Genomic DNA, 18,411 nt, shown 5'->3' with positions numbered 1-18,411 from the left:
CCTATAGAAAGCCTTAGGGTTTACCCGATCCTATCCGCCAACAACTTTTCATGTCTCCTCCTGGCTCTTCTGAGCTCTCTCTTTAGATCTTTCCTGGCTACCTTGTAACCCTCAAGTGCCCTAACTGAGCCTTCACATCTCATCCTAACATAAGCCTTCTTCTTCCTCTTGACCAGAGATTCCACTTCCTTCATAAACCACGGCTCCTGCACTCTACAGCTTTCTCCCTGCCTGACAGGTAGATACTTATCTAGGACACTCAGGAGCTTTTCCTTGAATAAGCTCCACATTTCTAATGTGCCCTTCCCCTGCAGTTTCCTTCCCCATCCTATGCTTCCTAAATCTTTCCTAATCACATTGTAATTGCCTTTCCACCAGCTGTAACTCTTGCCCAGTGGTATACACCTATCCCTTTCTATCACTAAAGTAAACATAACAGAATTGTGATCACTATCACCAAAGTGCTCACCTAATTCCAAGTCTAACACCTGGATTATTTTACTATTATTTCTCTGCATAAAAATTCTGCACCTGTATGCTTCCTTCCACTTTATCTGACGAAGGAGCAGCACTCTGAAAGCTTGTGATTTCAAATAAGGCTGTTAGACTACAACCTGGTGTCACCTGACTTTTGAAAGCACTACTAGAACAATAATGGGCTGAATTAACACCTTCAGTGTAGCATGTTTCTATACCATTAGTCTTTTTAATGTATTAACTGATGAATGTAACTGAAATCGCAAATCTTTTTACTCTTCTACAGCTTCTGGTTTCTCACCATTTATAAAATATTTCAGTCTATCAGGGATCTAAAGTAACCCAACATGGAGCCAAATTGAATTCCATTTTCTGTATTTTTGCCCATTCATTAAGTCTATCAATGACCTTTTGTAATTATTTTCTCGCATATAACTTCCCCTTCTAACTCAAGGGCTCAGAAAATTTACATTCTGCAAACTTCTATTCCTTTATCCAAATCAATTAATGCTGAAAGGTTTGAAAAGCACTTGTCACATCTGAGCAATCAGAGAATGCTCTCTTTACACCTATTCTCCTCCAGAAATTCCCAGAGATCATGAACTATTCTGCAAACACAAACACATTTCTTGTTGTGAGAAGTTCCACTTCAGAAAACAAGCTCCAAGCAGGTTTACAATTTCATCAAATGCAAGGTAATAAATATTCCCCAATTGTTCATAACACCAGTTTATGAATTTTAAGCAAAGAATTAAAGATTATTACCGATAGCCCATTACTGAACTTACAGTCTAAGAAGAGACAAGGCTTATTTGAGTGATGTCAATATTATCTTGTGTGTTATAAAGTACATTTAGAGAGACAGAGGAGAGATCCACTGCAAATGACTCCTTGATATTACAAGGAAAACTAGCCACAGAAAAATACACTTTTAGGGAATGCTTAGTTGTCAAGATGACAATTTCAATCCACATTACAATTTACATTAAGTCAAAAACACTGAATTTAATGAATGATTTCTAAATGAACAAATGTATACGGAAAATACCATTTGTTATAATTTTTACTGAAATGTGAACCAGAACAAATGTAAATGTACAAATGATACATTGTATAGAAAGCTAAATAAATAATTGATACAAGAAAGATACAGTAGAAACAACCACAAGCACATCCACCACAATTCTCAAAATGTGGCATAATGTAGCTGCACAGTTCTATGATGTGATGTTCTTTATTCCTACAGGTAGATCAGGAGTCCTATATAGTAATAGATTTCGCCTTTCAATTTATCAGCTCTAATTATTCACTTACAGTGAGAAGCAGTTCTGTGATTCCTCTCTCCTCCAGTTCAGGTCACTCCTGGTGGATTGCAGAGTACCCCTTCAAATGACCAATCAATAGACACCAGTTCACGGCTCGGCCAATTCTTTTGTGTCTTTGCACATTACTTCCAAGAGCACCTGTCTTTATCTGCTGAAAAGAAAAATTAAACCTTTTCTGGAATTGATTCTCTGAACATGTTTCTCTTTCAGTCTCTATTTATTTTCTCTTTATATCTGTATTTGGGCCTTCTTTCTCCAGCTCCTTTGCTTACAGGTCTCCTGCATGTCCACAGTTCCCCTTAGACTATGGCAGCATAGCATTTAAATGTTACCATTCCTTCCTGGTGCTAAATGCTTCCAACTCAACACAGCTCACTAGTGTTGTGTATAGCAATGGTTCTGATAGGCTTAATGTCAAAGACTGCATTAAGGTCTATCTCAGCTTTGGATATACTTAATGACCCAACCTCTACAATAAAGAATTCCATGGATTCAGTACCCTCTGAGATTATGTCCTGTGGTACAAGACTGTCCCGCAAGGAGAAACAACTTGTAAGGGACAGGATTGTAAGGGATAGGATTTATGCACATCTGGATAAGAATGATGTGATCAAGGATAGTCAGCATGGTTTTGTGAAGGGCAGGTCGTGCCTCACAAACCTTATTGAATTCTTTGAGAAGGTGACGAAGGAGGTAGATGAGGGGAAAGCGGTAGATGTGGTATATATGGATTTTAGTAAGGCGTTTGATAAGGTCCCCCATGGTAGGCTACTGCAGAAAATACAGAGATATGGCATTGAGGGTGAGTTGGAGGTTTGGATTAGGAATTGGCTCTCTGGAAGAAGACAGAGGGTAGTAGTTGATGGCAAAGTTGATTGGAGTGCTGTCACTAGTGGTGTTCCGCAAGGATCTGTTTTGGGACCATTGCTGTTTGTCATTTTTATAAATGACCTGGAGGAAGGGTTAGAAGGTTGGGTGAGCAAGTTTGCGGATGATACGAAAGTCGGAGGAGTTGTAGACAGTGAGGAAGGATATGGCAGGTTACAGCGGGATATAGAGAAGCTGCAGAGCTGGGCAGAAAGGTGGCAAATGGAGTTCAATGTAGCTAAGTGTGAAGTGATTCACTTTGGTAAGAGTAATAAAAAGATGGATTACTGGGCTAATGGTAGACTACTTGGTAGTGTGGAAGAGCAGAGGGATCTTGGTGTCCATGTACACAGATCTCTGAAAGTTGCCACCCAGGTAAATAGTGCAGTGAAGAAGGCTTATAGCGTACTGGCTTTTATTGGTAGAGGAATAGAGTTCCGGAGTCCTGAGGTCATGCTGCAGTTGTATAAGACTCTGGTGCGGCCGCATCTGGAATATTGTGTGCAGTTTTGGTCGCCATACTATAGGAAGGATGTGGAGGCACTGGAACGGGTGCAGAGGAAGTTTACCAGGATGTTGCCTGGTATGGTAGGAAGATCCTATGAGGAAAGGCTGAGGCACTTGGGGTTGTTTTCTTTGGAGAAAAGAAGGTTTAGGGGTGATTTGATAGAGGTGTACAAGATGATTAGGGGGTTAGATAGGGTTGACAGTGAGAACCTTTTTCCACGTATGGAGTCAGCTATTACAAGGGGGCATAGCTTTAAATTAAGGGGGGGTAGATATAGGACTGATGTTAGGGGTAGGTTCTTCACTCAGCGAGTCGTAGGATCATGGAATGCCCTGCCAGTAGCAGTAGTGGACTCTCCCTCTTTATGGGTATTTAAGCGGGCATTGGATAGGTATATGGAGGATAGTGGGTTAGTGTAGGTTAGGTGGGCTTTGATCGGCGCAACATCGAGGGCCGAAGGGCCTGTACTGCGCTGTATTGTTCTATGTTCTATGTTCTATAACTTCTGCACTTCTACTTATCAAACGCCCTAAGAACCTTATATATTTAAATAAGTCGAAAGTCCAGTGAGTATCGGCCTAACCAATTCAACTTCTCATAAGGAAATCTCTTCATGCTCAGGATCAGCCTCGTAAGCTTCTCTGTATTGCCTCTAATGCCAGTATATCTTTCCTTTGATAAATGGACCCAAACTGTTCACAGTATTCCTATGGAAATACAAGTATTGATTTAGAAAACCTCCCTATTGTTACATTTCATTCCCTTTCAACTAAAAGCCACATTTGCCTTCCCTATTACCTACTGAACTTGGATGCTCGCTTTTGTGATCCATGCATGGGGATTCCCAAATCTCTGTTCTGTAGCTTTCTGCAGTCTTTCTCCATTGAAATAATATTCAGTTCTTCAATTCCTCCTGACACTGACAAAGTGCACGATCTCTCGTTTTCTCACAATATTCCATCAATCCCACTAATTGCCAAGATTTTGCCCATTCACTTAACCTGTCTCCATATGTAGACTTAGAGTCACAGAGATTACAGCACAGTAACAGACCCTTTGGTCCAACTCATCCATGCCAACCAGATATCCCAACCCAATCTAGTCCCACCTGCCAGCACCCAGCCCATATCCCTCCAAACTTCTTGTATCATCCCCAATACCTGCCCTCCCACTTACTTTTTGTGTTGTCTGCAAACTTAGGGATGATATATTCACTTCCCTCATCAAAGTCGTTAATATTTATTGTTAATAATAGTGGCCCCAGCAGTGATTCCTGTGGCACATCTGTATTCAATTCCATAATAAAGTTACAGGTTGCCACTATGAAAATGCCCTCCTTATTCCAACTCTCTGCCTTATGAGAGACTTATCTCTGAATTATGTTGGTGAATACTAATTTTAAATTCTCCCAAAGATGAAACATCCTGTCAAGAACTCATGGAATTTTGTTGTTTCAATCAAGTTGCCAGTTACTTTTATAACTGGCAATAGCTACAAACCTAACCTTACAACTTCTCTTCAGAAGACACCCTGGCCAATCCAGATATCAGTCTAGTAAACCTTCTCTGAACTTCCTCCAACACACTTACATCCTTCCTTAAATTTGGAGACCAATAATATACCTAGTTTTTCAGATTGGCCTTACCAATGCATTCTATAACTGAAGCAACACTGTATTCAATTCCATAATAAAGTTAGCTTTTACTTTGCCAGGTTACTTGCTGTACCTGCATGCTGATGTTTTGTGATTAATGCATGAGAACACTGTGATCCCTCTGCATCTCAAAGCTCAACAATCTCTCACCATTTAGATAAAATGAACAATTCATATTTTCCCACATTTGCCAGATCTTCGCCCATTCAGTTAACCATCTCTATATCTCTATGTAGTCTCTTTATGTTCTCTTCACAACTTACTTTTCTACCTATCTTTATTTCATCAGCAATATTTGCAACCATACTTCAGATCATTCATCCAAAACATTTGTACAGTTTGTAAAAGGTTGAAGCCTCAGCACTGATCCCCATGACACATCACTCATTACATTTTCTAACCAGAAAGAGACTACTTATGCCTTCTTTCTGTTTTCTGCTAGTCAATAAATCTTCCATCCATGCTAATATGTGGCCCCCATGTGACTTTATTTTCTACAATATTTTTTGATATGGTACTTTATTAAATGGAAATTTCCAGGAATTGAAGTATAAAAATCCATTAGTTTCTGTTATTCATATCAAATAGCATTTCTTCCTACAAATTAGCCCATTGTAGAAAAAATGTGAAATGATTAAGTTCTAAATTAGGGCAAAGCAAATTCTGATGGTATTAGACAGGAGCTTGTCGGGGCTGACTGGAGTAGTTTGCTTACAGGCAAAGGGATCTCTAGTAAGCAGGAGGCCTTTAAAAGTGAGGTAGCTAGAGTTCAATGTCTATATGTTCCTGTGAGGGTGAAGGGCAAGTTGGGCAGGAGTAGGGAACCCTGGATGACAAGAGATATTGAGACTTTGAACAGAAAAAAATGAAGCATGACTCAGGTACAGCCACCTGTAATCTAGGGAATCCCTGGAGGTACAGGAGTGTACTGAAGAAGGAAATCAAAGGGGGCACAAGATAACCTTGGCTGAGAAAATTAGGCTGAATCCAAAGAGGTTCTTTAGGTACATTAAAGGATAAAGAATACCTAAAGAGAGTATAGGACCTCTCAAGGACCAAAGTAGACATGTATGTGTGGAACCACAGGAGATGGGCAAGGTCCCCAATGAATAAATCTCCTCTGTGTTTACTGTGGAGAAAGACATGAAGACTTGGGAACTTGGGTAAGTTAGTGGTGATATTTTGGTGACAGACAATATCACATAGAGGCGGGTGTTGGGTGTATTAGAATGTATGAAGGTGGATAAATCTCCTGGTCCTGACCAGATATATCCAAGAACACTGCAAGAGGCCAGAGAAGAAATTGTGGGGGCCCCGGCTGATGTATTTGCATCATCGTTAGCCACAGGTGAGGTCCCAGAAGAATGGAGCAAATGTGCCCTTATTCAAGAACGCATGCAAAAAGAAACCTGGGAACTATAGACCATTAAGCTTAATATCTGTAGTAGGTAATTTACTTGAGAAGATTCTGAGCGATAAGATACACATGCATTTGGAAAGACAGAGATTGATTAGGAATAGTTAGCATGAGATTATGCCTTAAAAATGTGTTAGAGTTTAGATTAGATTCCCTACAATATGGAAACAGGCCCTTCGGCCCAACAAGTCCACACCGACCCTCCGAAGAGTAACCCACCCAGACCCATTTCCCTCCAACTAATGCACCTAACACTATAGGCAATTTAGCATGGCCAATTCACCTAACCTGCACATCTTTGGACTGTGGGAGGAAACCAGAGCACCTGATGGAAACCCATGCAGACACAGGGAGAATGTGCAAACACCACACAGTCACCCGAGGCTGGAATTGAACCTGGGTCCACTGAGCCACCGTGCTGCCCCAAGTTCTTTGATGAAGTGACCAAGAAGGTTGATAAGGGCAGGATGGTAGAGTAGTCTAAATGGATTACATTAAGGTCCACATTAACCTGGAAGGTTAAATCGCATGCTATCCGGGGAGCTGGCAAATTGGATATACAATTGGCTTAATGGTATGCAGCAGAGGGTAATAGTGGAAGGATGCTTGTCCGACTGGAGGCCCGTGACTTGTGGAGTGCTTCAGGGGTTGGTGCTGTGCCCATTGCTGTGTGTTATCATTATCAATGATTTGGATGAGAATCATGATATGTTGGACTGAGGTGGACAAAGTTAAAAATCACATAACACCAGGTTATAGTCTAACAGGTTTATTTGGAAGTATTAGCTTTGGGAGCTGTGTTTCAATAGATGTTGTGTGATTTTTAACTTGGATGAAAATGTACAAGGCATGATTAGTAAGTTTGAAGATGACACTAAAATACGTGGTATCGTGGACAGTAAGGAAGGTTCTCAGAAATTGTAGCAGGACCTTTATCAGCTGGGGAAGTGGGCCATGAATTGGCAAAAGAAATGTGAGGCCTTGCATTTTGAAAAGTCAAATCAAGGTCGGAGTTTAGTGGTGAATGGTAAGGCTTTAAGGAGTGTAATGGAAGAGACGGACCTTGGAGTTCAGGTGCACGGTTCTCTAAAAGTAGTCACAGGTAGACAGTTAAAAATCACACAACACCAGGTTATAGTCCAACAGGCATCTCCAAATCATGACAGGTAGATAATGTAGTGAAGAAGACTTTTGGCACACTAGCCTTCATCAGTCAGGGCATTGAGTATAGAAGTTGAGAAGTTATGTTGCAGTTGTGCAGGACACTGGTGAGGCTACACTTGGAGTATCATGTTCAGTTTTGGTCCCCTTGCTTTGGAAGGATGTTATTAAACTGGAAAGAGTGCAGAAGAAATTTGCAAGGGTGTTTCCAGAACACAATGGTCTGAGTTATCAAGAGAGTTTGAACAAGCTAGGACTTTTTCGTCAGAGCATAGGAGACTGAGAGTTAATCTTACAGAACTGTATAAGGTAATGAGAGGCATGGATGGGGTGAATGCACTCAGTCCTTTTCCTGGTGTTGGGGAATCAAAGACTAGAGGGCATCAGTTCAAGGTGAGTGGGGAAGGATTAAAAGTGAACCTGATGGGCAACTTGTTTACACAGAGGGTGTGTGCAAATGGGATGTATGCTGCCAGTGGAAGTGGTTGATGTAGGTACATTAACAACATTTAAAAGTCATTTGGACAAATACATGGATAGGAAAGGTTTAGAAGGATATGGGCTAAATGCAGGTAAATGGGGTTAGCGTGAATGGACATTTTGGTCAGCATGGACCAATTTGGACAAAAGGGCCTGTCTCTGTGTGTAAATCTTTACGACCCTATAATTATGTTCAGGCAAGTTTATAGATCTGGATAATATGCAGGATATTCCTATAGATCCCAATCTTGGTGCAGGTATCAAAGAGGATCTAAGTCTCTTGAAACTTCAAGTTCATTCGATTGTGGATTATGGTGTATTCCTACTTACGAATGACATTCCCACGATATTAATATCTGGAATGGAGCAAACTTTGAGCTGATGTAAATGTAGATATTCTTACCATAGCAGTGGAAGGGAAGTACTCCTTGATACCAGAATCCTTTTCATTCCTCTTTATATCAGTCTGGTATGTCCATGGAGATGGTGTGTAATGATTCTCAGTAATCTCGGACAGCACAGCTGTGAAGTTCTTCAGTGCATCTAAGAGAACTTCATTTTTTCAAGCAGATGTTTTAAATTTTAAGCACATTGCTTAAACAGGGGAACACAAATTTTAATTTGTGATCTTCCTGTTTAAGGGTTAGTGGTGATTTGCATCCTCAAAGCTGTGAGACAAATCAGTTCTTCACTCCAGATGGTACAGGGCAGGATGGTACAAGGTAGGATGGTACAGGGCAGGAATGAACCGTCATGAGAAGATGCCAATGCATTCACTAGGGCTCAACTTCTAAGGAAATGAAAAAGAAACATGCACATCCTACAATTGCTTTATATTTTTGAATTTGTTCACTGGCTGAGGCCAGCATTTATTGTCCATATCAGAGAGCAGTTAAGAATCAATCACATTGCTGTTGGTCTGGAGTCACATATAGGAGGAGAAAGTGAGGACTGCAGTGACTTCCGAAAAGACCACTCCCTCCGTGACTCCCTCGTCAGGTCCACACCCCCCACCAACCCAACCTCCACTCCCGGCACCTTCCCCTGCAATCGCAAGAAATGCAAAACTTGCGCCCACACCTCCCCCCTTACTTCCCTCCAAGGCCCCAAGGGATACTTCCATATCCACCACAAATTCACCTGCACCTCCACACACATCATTTATTGCATCTGCTGCACCCGATGTGGCCTCCTCTGTATTGGGGAGACAGGCCGCCTACTTGTGGAACGTTTCAGAGAACACCTCTGGGACACCCGGACCAACCAACCCAACCACCCCGTGGCTCAACACTTCAACTCCCCCTCCCACTCCACCAATAACATGCAGGTCCTTGGACTCCTCCATCGCAAGACCATGGCAACACAATGGTTGGAGGAAGAGCGCCTCATCTTCCGCCTAGGAACCCTCCAACCACAAGGGACGAACTCAGATTTCTCCAGTTTCCTCATTTCCCCTCCCCCCACCTTGTCTCAGTCAAATCCCTCGAACTCAGCACCGCCTTCCTAACCTGCAATCTTCTTCCTGACCTCTCCGCCCCACCCCACTCCGGCCTATCACCCTCACCTTGACCTCCTTCCACCTATCGCATTTCCAATGCCCTTCCCCCAAGTCCCTCCTCCCTACCTTTTATCTTAGTCTGCTGGACACACTTTCCTCATTCCTGAAGAAGGGCTTATGCCCGAAATGTCGATTCTCCTGTTCCTTGGATGCTGCCTGACCTGCTACGCTTTTCCAGCAACACATTTTCAGCTGGAGTCACGTATAGTCCAGACTAGGTAAGGATGACAGTTTCCGTCCCTAAAGGACATTAATAAATCAGATTTTTTTTCTGACAATTGACAATAGTTTCATGGTCCTCATTAGACTTTTAATTTCAGATTTTTAATCAAACTCAAATTTCACAATCTGCCATGGCAGGATTCAAACATGCGTCCCCGGAACATTACACGCATCTTTGGATTAACAGCCAACGATAATGCCACATCCACCAGGAGAGCCGAGACACCATTGGAGATTGTCACCTCAGGGGCAAGATACCTAGAGACATGAGTTGGATCAAAACTTTAAGTGGTTAATGAGTTTAACAATTTGGCGGAAGGTGTAAGCTTTGGGGGAGACATGAAGTTAATTGTTAGCTATACCTTTACTTTCAACGTAGCTACTGAGATTGGACATAAGGAGCTGTGTCGTGGTCTTATCAGATTGCATAGAACTGGTACCCAAGGTGTATAGTTCCAGGGCTATCTTGTTTCTCACCAACTCCAATGTTTAGTGCAGGGCTTCGCAAAATATTCTTCTTCTGTGACCCCATCTTGAGGTTTTAAAATTGTCATGTTATGTGAGGGAGAACTGTGAGAGCAGGTGTACAACTATCATAACTTGGTCAGGGCTCTGTAGTGGTCATTGTTGCTTCAGAATTAGCGACTTCAGGTTTTCAGCTCTTGACTCCAACTTGGCTTATGGATATTTCTCTCTATCAAACATTCTAGTGAAAGGTTGTGACCTTTCTCTCTACAGATGAGACCTGATCTGCAGAGTTTCTTCAGTGTACATTTCAAAAGACACTTTTTCAACCCGCAGACAGCTTCTGTGTAAACACTATAATCACACAATTTTGTTAAGAGATGAAAGTATGAAATTTTATTTCATTGCATAAAAGTGATTCAATTCTTCTACTTGACTGTTTTCAAGGTCTCTCATTAATTTCTATACATTTAATAAAATGAAGACCAATAATTGAACTGAACTGCATGTCATGTCATTATGTTTTACCTCCTTGGTTTGTTGAAACTTGGATTTCAGTGTAGAGAGAAGGACTTGCATTTATGTAGCACCTGTTTACAGCTTTGGATATCACAAAGTACTGTACAGTCATTTAAATACTTTTCAACTGCAGTAACCATTCGTAACGTGGGGAACTAGCAACTAATTTCCACAAAGAAAGATCTCAAACATAGCTGTAAAGTAAACGACCAGATAATTTTGACATTTTTAGCATTTTGGCTAGGAAATAAATGTTGGCAATGGCACCAAAACACCTCGCCTGCTTTTCTGGGAAGAGTGACATGGAATTTTTAACATCAACCTGTGAAAGACTCTTGGGTTTAACATTTTATTCCAAAATGCAGCACAAGTAAGTGTCCAAGCCATTGTCCAGGCCCGTCATTCATCCCATGAAAGTTAATTGCTTACCTCCTTCATACTTCTCAATGTTCAGCTTTATTTTAGTATTCAGTTTGAATATGACCTTTCTGAGCATGTTTCCTGGTCTTTCCTTTTACTCTTTCACCCTGCTTGATCCTTCATTCCAATGTTAGTAACATAGCAAAGTACAACGTTCAGTCATCTCTCTAACTGAAATGAAACAAGACGTTTACAATGGATCCAGCAACTTCTATAAAGAGCAGAATGTTGAGTCACCATCAGAGAAAATAGGAGCAGTAGTAGACCACTTAGCCCTTAAAGCCTGCTCCACCATTCATTAGAATCATGGCTGACCCCCCTATCTCAAAGCCATATTGCTTCTTTCTCACCATACCCCTTCGCTCTGATGGTCATGAAACATTAACATCATCTCGCTCCATTACTTGTTGCCTGACTAGCTCTGCATTTCTAACATTTTCTGTTTTTACTTCAGATTTGCAGCGTCTGCAGGATTTTTCTTGATGTTTACTTTTACTGGCATCCCATTGAAATGGAGAGTCTCTTCTGTTTATCACTTAGTCAGTGTTCTCGGATGACTACCCCAGGCCTAAGCTGACAAACATTCATTAACACCAAAGCAAACTCCTGCTGAGTGTCTATAATAAAACAAGAAATTGTTGGAAACATTCCAACAGCCCAGGCAGCAGTTTGGAGAGAGAAATAGAGTTGGTATTTCAGGATGACAATCAGAAGGTTCATGGATGTTTCTTGGCTACTGCCAAGAATTCATCTATTAACCATAGTGACAGAACAAACAAGTTGATCGCTGTGGTAAACTTTCCCATGTCGAACTACCTTAGGCTTCTAATGTGAGTTGATCTAATGATTATGGTAATTCAAAGTTTGGGAGAAGATTTGTAGCTCGGGTGCTCGTTGTTGTGGTTCTCTTCACCGAGCTGGGAATTTGTCTTGCAAACATTTTGTCCCCTGTCTAGGTGACATCCTCAGTGCTTGGGAGCCTCCTGTGAAGCGCTTCTGTGCTGTTTCCTCTGGCATTTATAGTGGCCTGTCTCTGCCGCTTCCGGTTGTCAGTTCCAGCTGTCCGCTGTAGTGGCCAGTATATTGGGGCCAGGTCGATGTGTTTGTTGATAGAGTCTGTGGATGAGTGCCATGCCTCTAGGAATTCCCTGGCTGTTCTCTGTTTGGCTTGCCCTATAATGGTAGTGTTGTCCCAGTTGAATTCATGTTGCTTGTCATCTGTGTGTGTGGCTACTAAGGATAGCTGGTCGTGTCGTTTCGTGGCTAGTTGGTGTTCATGGATACGGATCGTTAGCTGTCTTCCTGTTTGTCCTATGTAGTGTTTTGTGCAGTCCTTGCATGGGATTTTGTACACTACATTGATTTTGCTTATGTTGGGTATCGGGTCCTTCGTTCTGGTGAGTTGTTGTCTGAGAGTGGCTGTTGGTTTGTGTGCTGTTATGAGTCCTAGTGGTCACAGTAATCTGGCTGTCAGTTCTGGCTGACAACCGGAAGTGGCAGAGACAGGCCACTATAAATGCCGGAGGAAACAGCACAGGAGGCTCCCAAGCACTGAGGTTGTCACCTAGACAGGGGACGAAACGTTTGCAAGACAAATTCCCAGCTCGGCAAACAGTACCACAACAATTATGGTAATTTACTGGATCTGTCAAAAATCACTTTGGCTCTCTGATAATGGTTAATTCTGTTACTTTTCAATCCTATTGGAATCAAACCAGATTGGGTGCGAATTTGGTTGTCAGATCAAGTGTACAACTGAAAATTTCAAAATGGCATAATATTTAAGGATGTACAATCCTGGGTAACTCACATTGGCTGCCTGGCTCATCTAAGTTGCTCTGAATTTATAAAGAGTTTTGTTCCCAGTCAATCATTATTAACCCCAGTGCTAATGATCTTGCTGTAGGGAATGTGAGCAGGGAGTGCACTGATGAAGGTTGGACTGAGATGGTGCAGTCTTACACAGATGCATGCGGAATCAACATGAGCAACATGGAGGATGATGTTGAGGTCAGTAGTTCTTTTCAAATATCTTTATGTCTGGAACCAAAGATTACAATTTCAGGATTGTCAGCAAGAGAGCTAGGAGTGAGATGAGGAGAAATCAACCTTGAGTGACTGTCTCTGGGGAGTTTGCACATTCTCCCTTTAGGGTGCTGCACTTTCCTCCCACATACCAAAGGTATGCAGGCTATGTGGATTAGCCATGGGAAATTCAGGGTTATAGAGATAGGGTTGGGGGGGGGGGGGGGGTGGGGTGGGGGGGGGGGGGGGTTGGTGGTGGTGAGTGTAGATGGTATGTTCTTTGGAAGGTCAGTGTGAACTCAATGGGCAGAATAGCCTGCTTCCACGCTGTAGGGATTCTATGATTCTAATATTCTTTACTCAGAGAGCTGTTAGGATTTGGAATGCACTGCCTAAAAGAGTGGTGGAGGTGGGTTCCATAGGAGGTGACCAAAGAAAGCAGGATTTATATTTGAAAGTAATGAAGTTAGAGGATTGCGGAGATAGTGATGGAGAGTGGAGCTAGTTGCGTAGCTCTTTCAGGAGCCAGTAAAAGTATGATGAATCAAATATGCTTCCTAAGAGGAAAGAGGCCCAGTCTGTTCATTCTTCCTGCTACATTTCTGGATTTACCATTTTAAATCTCATCTGCACCCTCTCCACTGCCTCTTTATCTGTTTTACTTCGGCCACCAGCATCGCAAACAGAATTAAAAGGATGGTCTGTCCAAGGTTTGAAATGGATTTAACATACTTTCCAAACTTTTTAACCCTATACCATGAGAACTCAATCTGACTGTTTAATTTAACTTCTTCATGACCTTTTAAATCTGTGTTACTTTCTTTGCACTCAAGCTTTCCCTTTGGTATTAATTAATTGGTGTTAACTTATTCTTATTTTTTAGTAGGATATATTTTTCTTTGACATGGAAAACCATTTGGAATGTTTCCCATTGATTGCAATATTGTGAACCATTTTATTATCTACAGTTCTATTCTCACAGAACTGGCCTTTCTCCAATTTATTACTCCAATGCAGATTAATTTATCAGGAAAGTCTGAACAGGCTTGGCCTTAGTCCTTTAAGCATTCATACGAGTCAGATGTGATTTAACTGAAACATATAAGATCATGCAGGGACTTGACTGGGTGGATATGGAAAGAATGATTCTCTTCTGGGAAAATCTAGAGTTAGGGGTCATGGTTTAAAAATAACTTTAAAACAGCAATGAGGGTAAAGATTGTCTCAGAGGGTTGAGAATCTTGGGAATTCCTTTCCTCAAAAGGCAATGGATACAGAATGTTTGAATACTTTTAAGACAGAGATTGATAGATTCTTGGTTATCAAGGGAACGGAAGGTTATCAGTAATGTGCAGGAATGTAGAGCTGAGGTTAAAATCAGAGCTTATTGAATGGTGGAGCAGGCTTAAAAAGCTGAGTGATTTCCTCTTGTTCCTACATTCATGTTCTTTCTTATACTTACCAAATTTTTAATTACTCTTTTGAAGTGTATCATATTATTGTCACTATTGCCAAAATAGCTCCCTTTTTCTGCTTATTTTATGACACAATATCAAATAATGAAACGTTAGCTCAAATGACCAAAGGCTCAGTAAACAAGACAGGTTTTAAGAATTGTCTTAAAGAACAAAAGATAGAGGCAGGGAGGTGTAGGGACAATTCAAGTGATTAATTTTCTAGGCATCTAAAAACCCAGCCACCCGTAGTAAAGCTTCCTTTTTAATGGGCTTCTTACGGACTCGGTTAGGTGAGATCCAATAAGGATGTAGCTCAATTCCCTTATTCTCCTACCTTTTAAAGCCAATTAATTTTGGGATAGTTAAAATCTGTCATGATTCTTCTTTTTTATACTTGTTTCTCTAATTTTATACTATATATATTTTATTTTATATTATTTCATTTATAATGTTTGATATTTCTTTCCTCTCCTCCATCATTGTGATTAGGTTGGCTGTAGGTCAATGTCAACAAATTATGCATTGATCCATTGCTGGTTCCACTGAAAGGTGCAGACACAGACTGCATCACCCACTGTTGTACACAGCTCTGAAGCAGCTCTCCGTGACTGCTGCAAAATATTCTAATTCTCCGGGTGTGGGAGAATCACATTGTTCAGGCAATCAGTATCAGCCAATAAAAAGCATTTTGCTGGCAGTTTTACAGAGTTTTACTGGCACAGGACAGACAAGGGCAGGGGACCCACGTGGAGCAACTCGGCAAAGTGATCACGAACACGAGGATCCTTATTTAATATGCATTGATCCATTGCTGGTTCCACTGAAAGGTGCAGATACCCACTGCATCAATGGATCATGCAGCATCCTTCATGTCCATTCAAAAACAGTAACAAGAGGTCTAAGATTTGCATAGTCTCTCGGGTCTGACGATTTAATACTGAATCATAGAACATAGAACATTATGCTGCAGGACAGGCCTTTCGGCCCTCGATGTTGCACCAACTCGTGAAAGCAATCTGAAAACTATCTATCCTAGGCTATTCCATTTTTATCCATGTGTTTATCCAATGGCCATTTAAATGGCCTTAAAATTGGCGGGTCTACTACTGTTGCAGGCAGGGCGTTCTATGCCCCTACTTCTCCCTGAGAAAAGAAACTACCTTTGGCATCTGTCCTATATCTATCACCTCTCACCTTAAAGCTATGTCCCCACATGCTAGCCATCACCATCTGAGGAAAAAGGTTCTCACTGTCCATCCTATCTAACCCTCTGATAATACTATATGCCTCAATTAAGTCCCCTCTCAATTTCTCTCTAACAAAAACAGCCTCAAGTCCTTCAGCCTTTCCTCATAAGATACCAGCAATGGATCAGTGCATATTAAATAAGGATCCATACCAGCCAGCATCGCAGTAAATCTCCTCTGCACTCTCTCCAAAGCTTCCACATCCATCCAATAATGCGGTGATCAGAACTGTATGTAATACTCAAAGTGCGGCTGCATCAGTTCTTTGTACAGCTGCAGCATGACCTCGTGGCTCCGAAATGCAATTCCTCTACCAATAAAAGCTAACACACTGTATGCCTTCTTAACAACCCTGTCAACCTGCATGGCAACTTGCAGGGACAAATGCACGTTGACACCGAGATCTCTCTGCTCATCTACAGTATCAAGAATCTTACCATTAGCCCAGTACTCTTCATTCCTGTTGCTTCTTCCAAAGTGAATCACCTCATGCTTTTCTGCATTAAACTCCATTGGCCACCTCTCAGCCCAGCTCTGCAGCCTATCTATGTCCCTCTGTAACTTGCAACATCCTTCAGCACTATCCACAATTCCACTGACCTTAGTGTCATCCGCAAATTTACTAATCCATCCTTCTATGCCCTCGTCAAGGTCATGTAAAAAAAAAGACAAACAGCAATGGCCCCAAAGCAAACCCTTGTGGTACACCACTAATAACTGAAATTCAGGATTATCATTTCCCATCCCACCACCTTCTGTCTTCTTTCAGTTAGCCAATTTCTGATCCAAACTGCTAAATCGCTCTCAATCCCACGCCTCTGTATTTTGTGCAATAGCCGACCATGGGGAACCTTATCAAATGCCTTACTGAGTTCCACATACACCACATCAACCACTTTACCCTCATCCATCTATTTGGTCACCATCTCAAAGAACTCAATAAGGTTTGTGAGACACAATTCACCCTTCACAAAATGGTGTTGTCTATCCCTAAGCAACTTGTTCCTTTCTAAGTGATTAAAAATCCTATCTCTTATAACCTTTGCCAATACTTTACCCAAATTGAAGTAAGACTCACTGGTCTATAATTACCAGGGTTGTCTCTCCTCCCCTTCTTGAACAAGGGGACATTTGCTCTCCTCCAGTCTTCTGGCACTATTCCTGGAGACAATGATGACATAAACATCAAAGCCAAAGGTTCTGCAGATTCCTGCCTGTCTTCCCAGAGAATCCAAGGATAACTTTAAGCGACCTTTAAGCGGCATTTGGCTAGGTACATGGATGGGTGCTTAATCTAGGTTAGAACTTCGGCACAACATCGTGGGCTGAAGGGCCTGTTCTGTGCTGTATTGTTCTATGTTCTATGTTCTAACTCCCATCCAGCCCATTCATTCTTTCCAGAATTGCTAACACCTCCTCCTTGTGAACCTCAATCCCGTCTAGTCTAGTAGCTTGTATCTCAGTATTCTCCTTGACAACATTGTCTTTCGCCAGTGTGAATACTGACGAAAAATATTCATTTAGTGTTTCCCCTATCTCCACGGACTGCACACACAACATCCCACTACTATCCTTAATTGGCCCTAATCTTTCTCTAGTCATTCTTTTATTCCTGATATACTTATAGAAATCTTTAGGGTTTTTGTTTATCCTGGCTGCCAATGACTTCTCATGTCCTCTTCTGGCTCTTCTTAGCTCTCTCTTCAGGTCTTTCCTGGCTAACTTGTAACTCTCAAGCACCCTAATTGAGCTTTCATAGAACATAGAACATAGAACAATACAGCACAGAACAGGCCCTTCGGCCCACGATGTTGTGCCGAACTTCTATCCTAGATTAAGCACCCATCCATGTACCTATCCAAATGCCGCTTAAAGGTCGCCAATGAATCTGACTCTACCACTCCCTCGGGCAGCGCATTCCATGCCCCCACCACTCTCTGGGTAAAGAACCCACCCCTGACATCTCCCCTATACCTTCCACCCTTCACCTTAAATTTATGTCCCCTTGTAACACTCTGTTGTACCCGGGGAAAAAGTTTCTGACTGTCTACTCTATCTATTCCTCTGATCATCTTATAAACCTCTATCAAGTCACCCCTCATCCTTCGCCGTTCCAACGAGAAAAGGCCGAGAACTCTCAACCTATCCTCGTACGACCTACTCTCCATTCCAGGCAACATTCTGGTAAATCTTCTCTGCACCCTCTCCAAAGCTTCCACATCTTTCCTAAAGTGAGGCGACCAGAACTGCACACAGTACTCCAAATGTGGCCTAACCAAAGTCCTGTACAGCTGCAACATCACCTCACGACTCTTGAATTCAATCCCTCTGCTAATGAACGATAATACTCCATAGGCCTTCTTACAAACTCTATCCACCTGAGTGGCAACCTTCAAAGATCTATGTACATAGACCCCAAGATCCCTCTGTTCCTCCACCTGACCAAGAACCCTACCATTAACCCTGTATTCCGCATTTTTATTTGTTCTTCCAAAATGGACAACCTCACACTTGGCAGGGTTGAACTCCATCTGCCACTCCTCAGCCCAGCTCTTTCATGTCTCATCCTAACATAAGCCCCCTTCTTCCTTTTGACAAGATATTAAACT

At 41.8% G+C, this 18,411-nt stretch overlaps 1 protein-coding gene across 1 annotated transcript in view; it reads left to right on the top strand.

The window, feature by feature from the left end:
- LOC140465534 (vasoactive intestinal polypeptide receptor-like) overlaps nucleotides 1-18,411 on the top strand; it is a 137,401-nt gene that overhangs the window by 62,853 nt on the left and 56,137 nt on the right. The window contains exon 4 of the mRNA XM_072561073.1: nucleotides 12,980-13,083. Within this exon, the coding sequence (XP_072417174.1) occupies nucleotides 12,980-13,083 (104 nt within the window). The remainder of the gene's footprint in view (nucleotides 1-12,979; nucleotides 13,084-18,411) is intronic.

The sequence above is a fragment of the Chiloscyllium punctatum genome, chromosome 42 (genome assembly GCF_047496795.1).
Source record: "Chiloscyllium punctatum isolate Juve2018m chromosome 42, sChiPun1.3, whole genome shotgun sequence".
NCBI lineage: Eukaryota > Metazoa > Chordata > Chondrichthyes > Orectolobiformes > Hemiscylliidae > Chiloscyllium > Chiloscyllium punctatum.
Note: the sequence above shows the minus strand (reverse complement) of the source record. Positions and strands in the feature narration are given on the sequence as shown.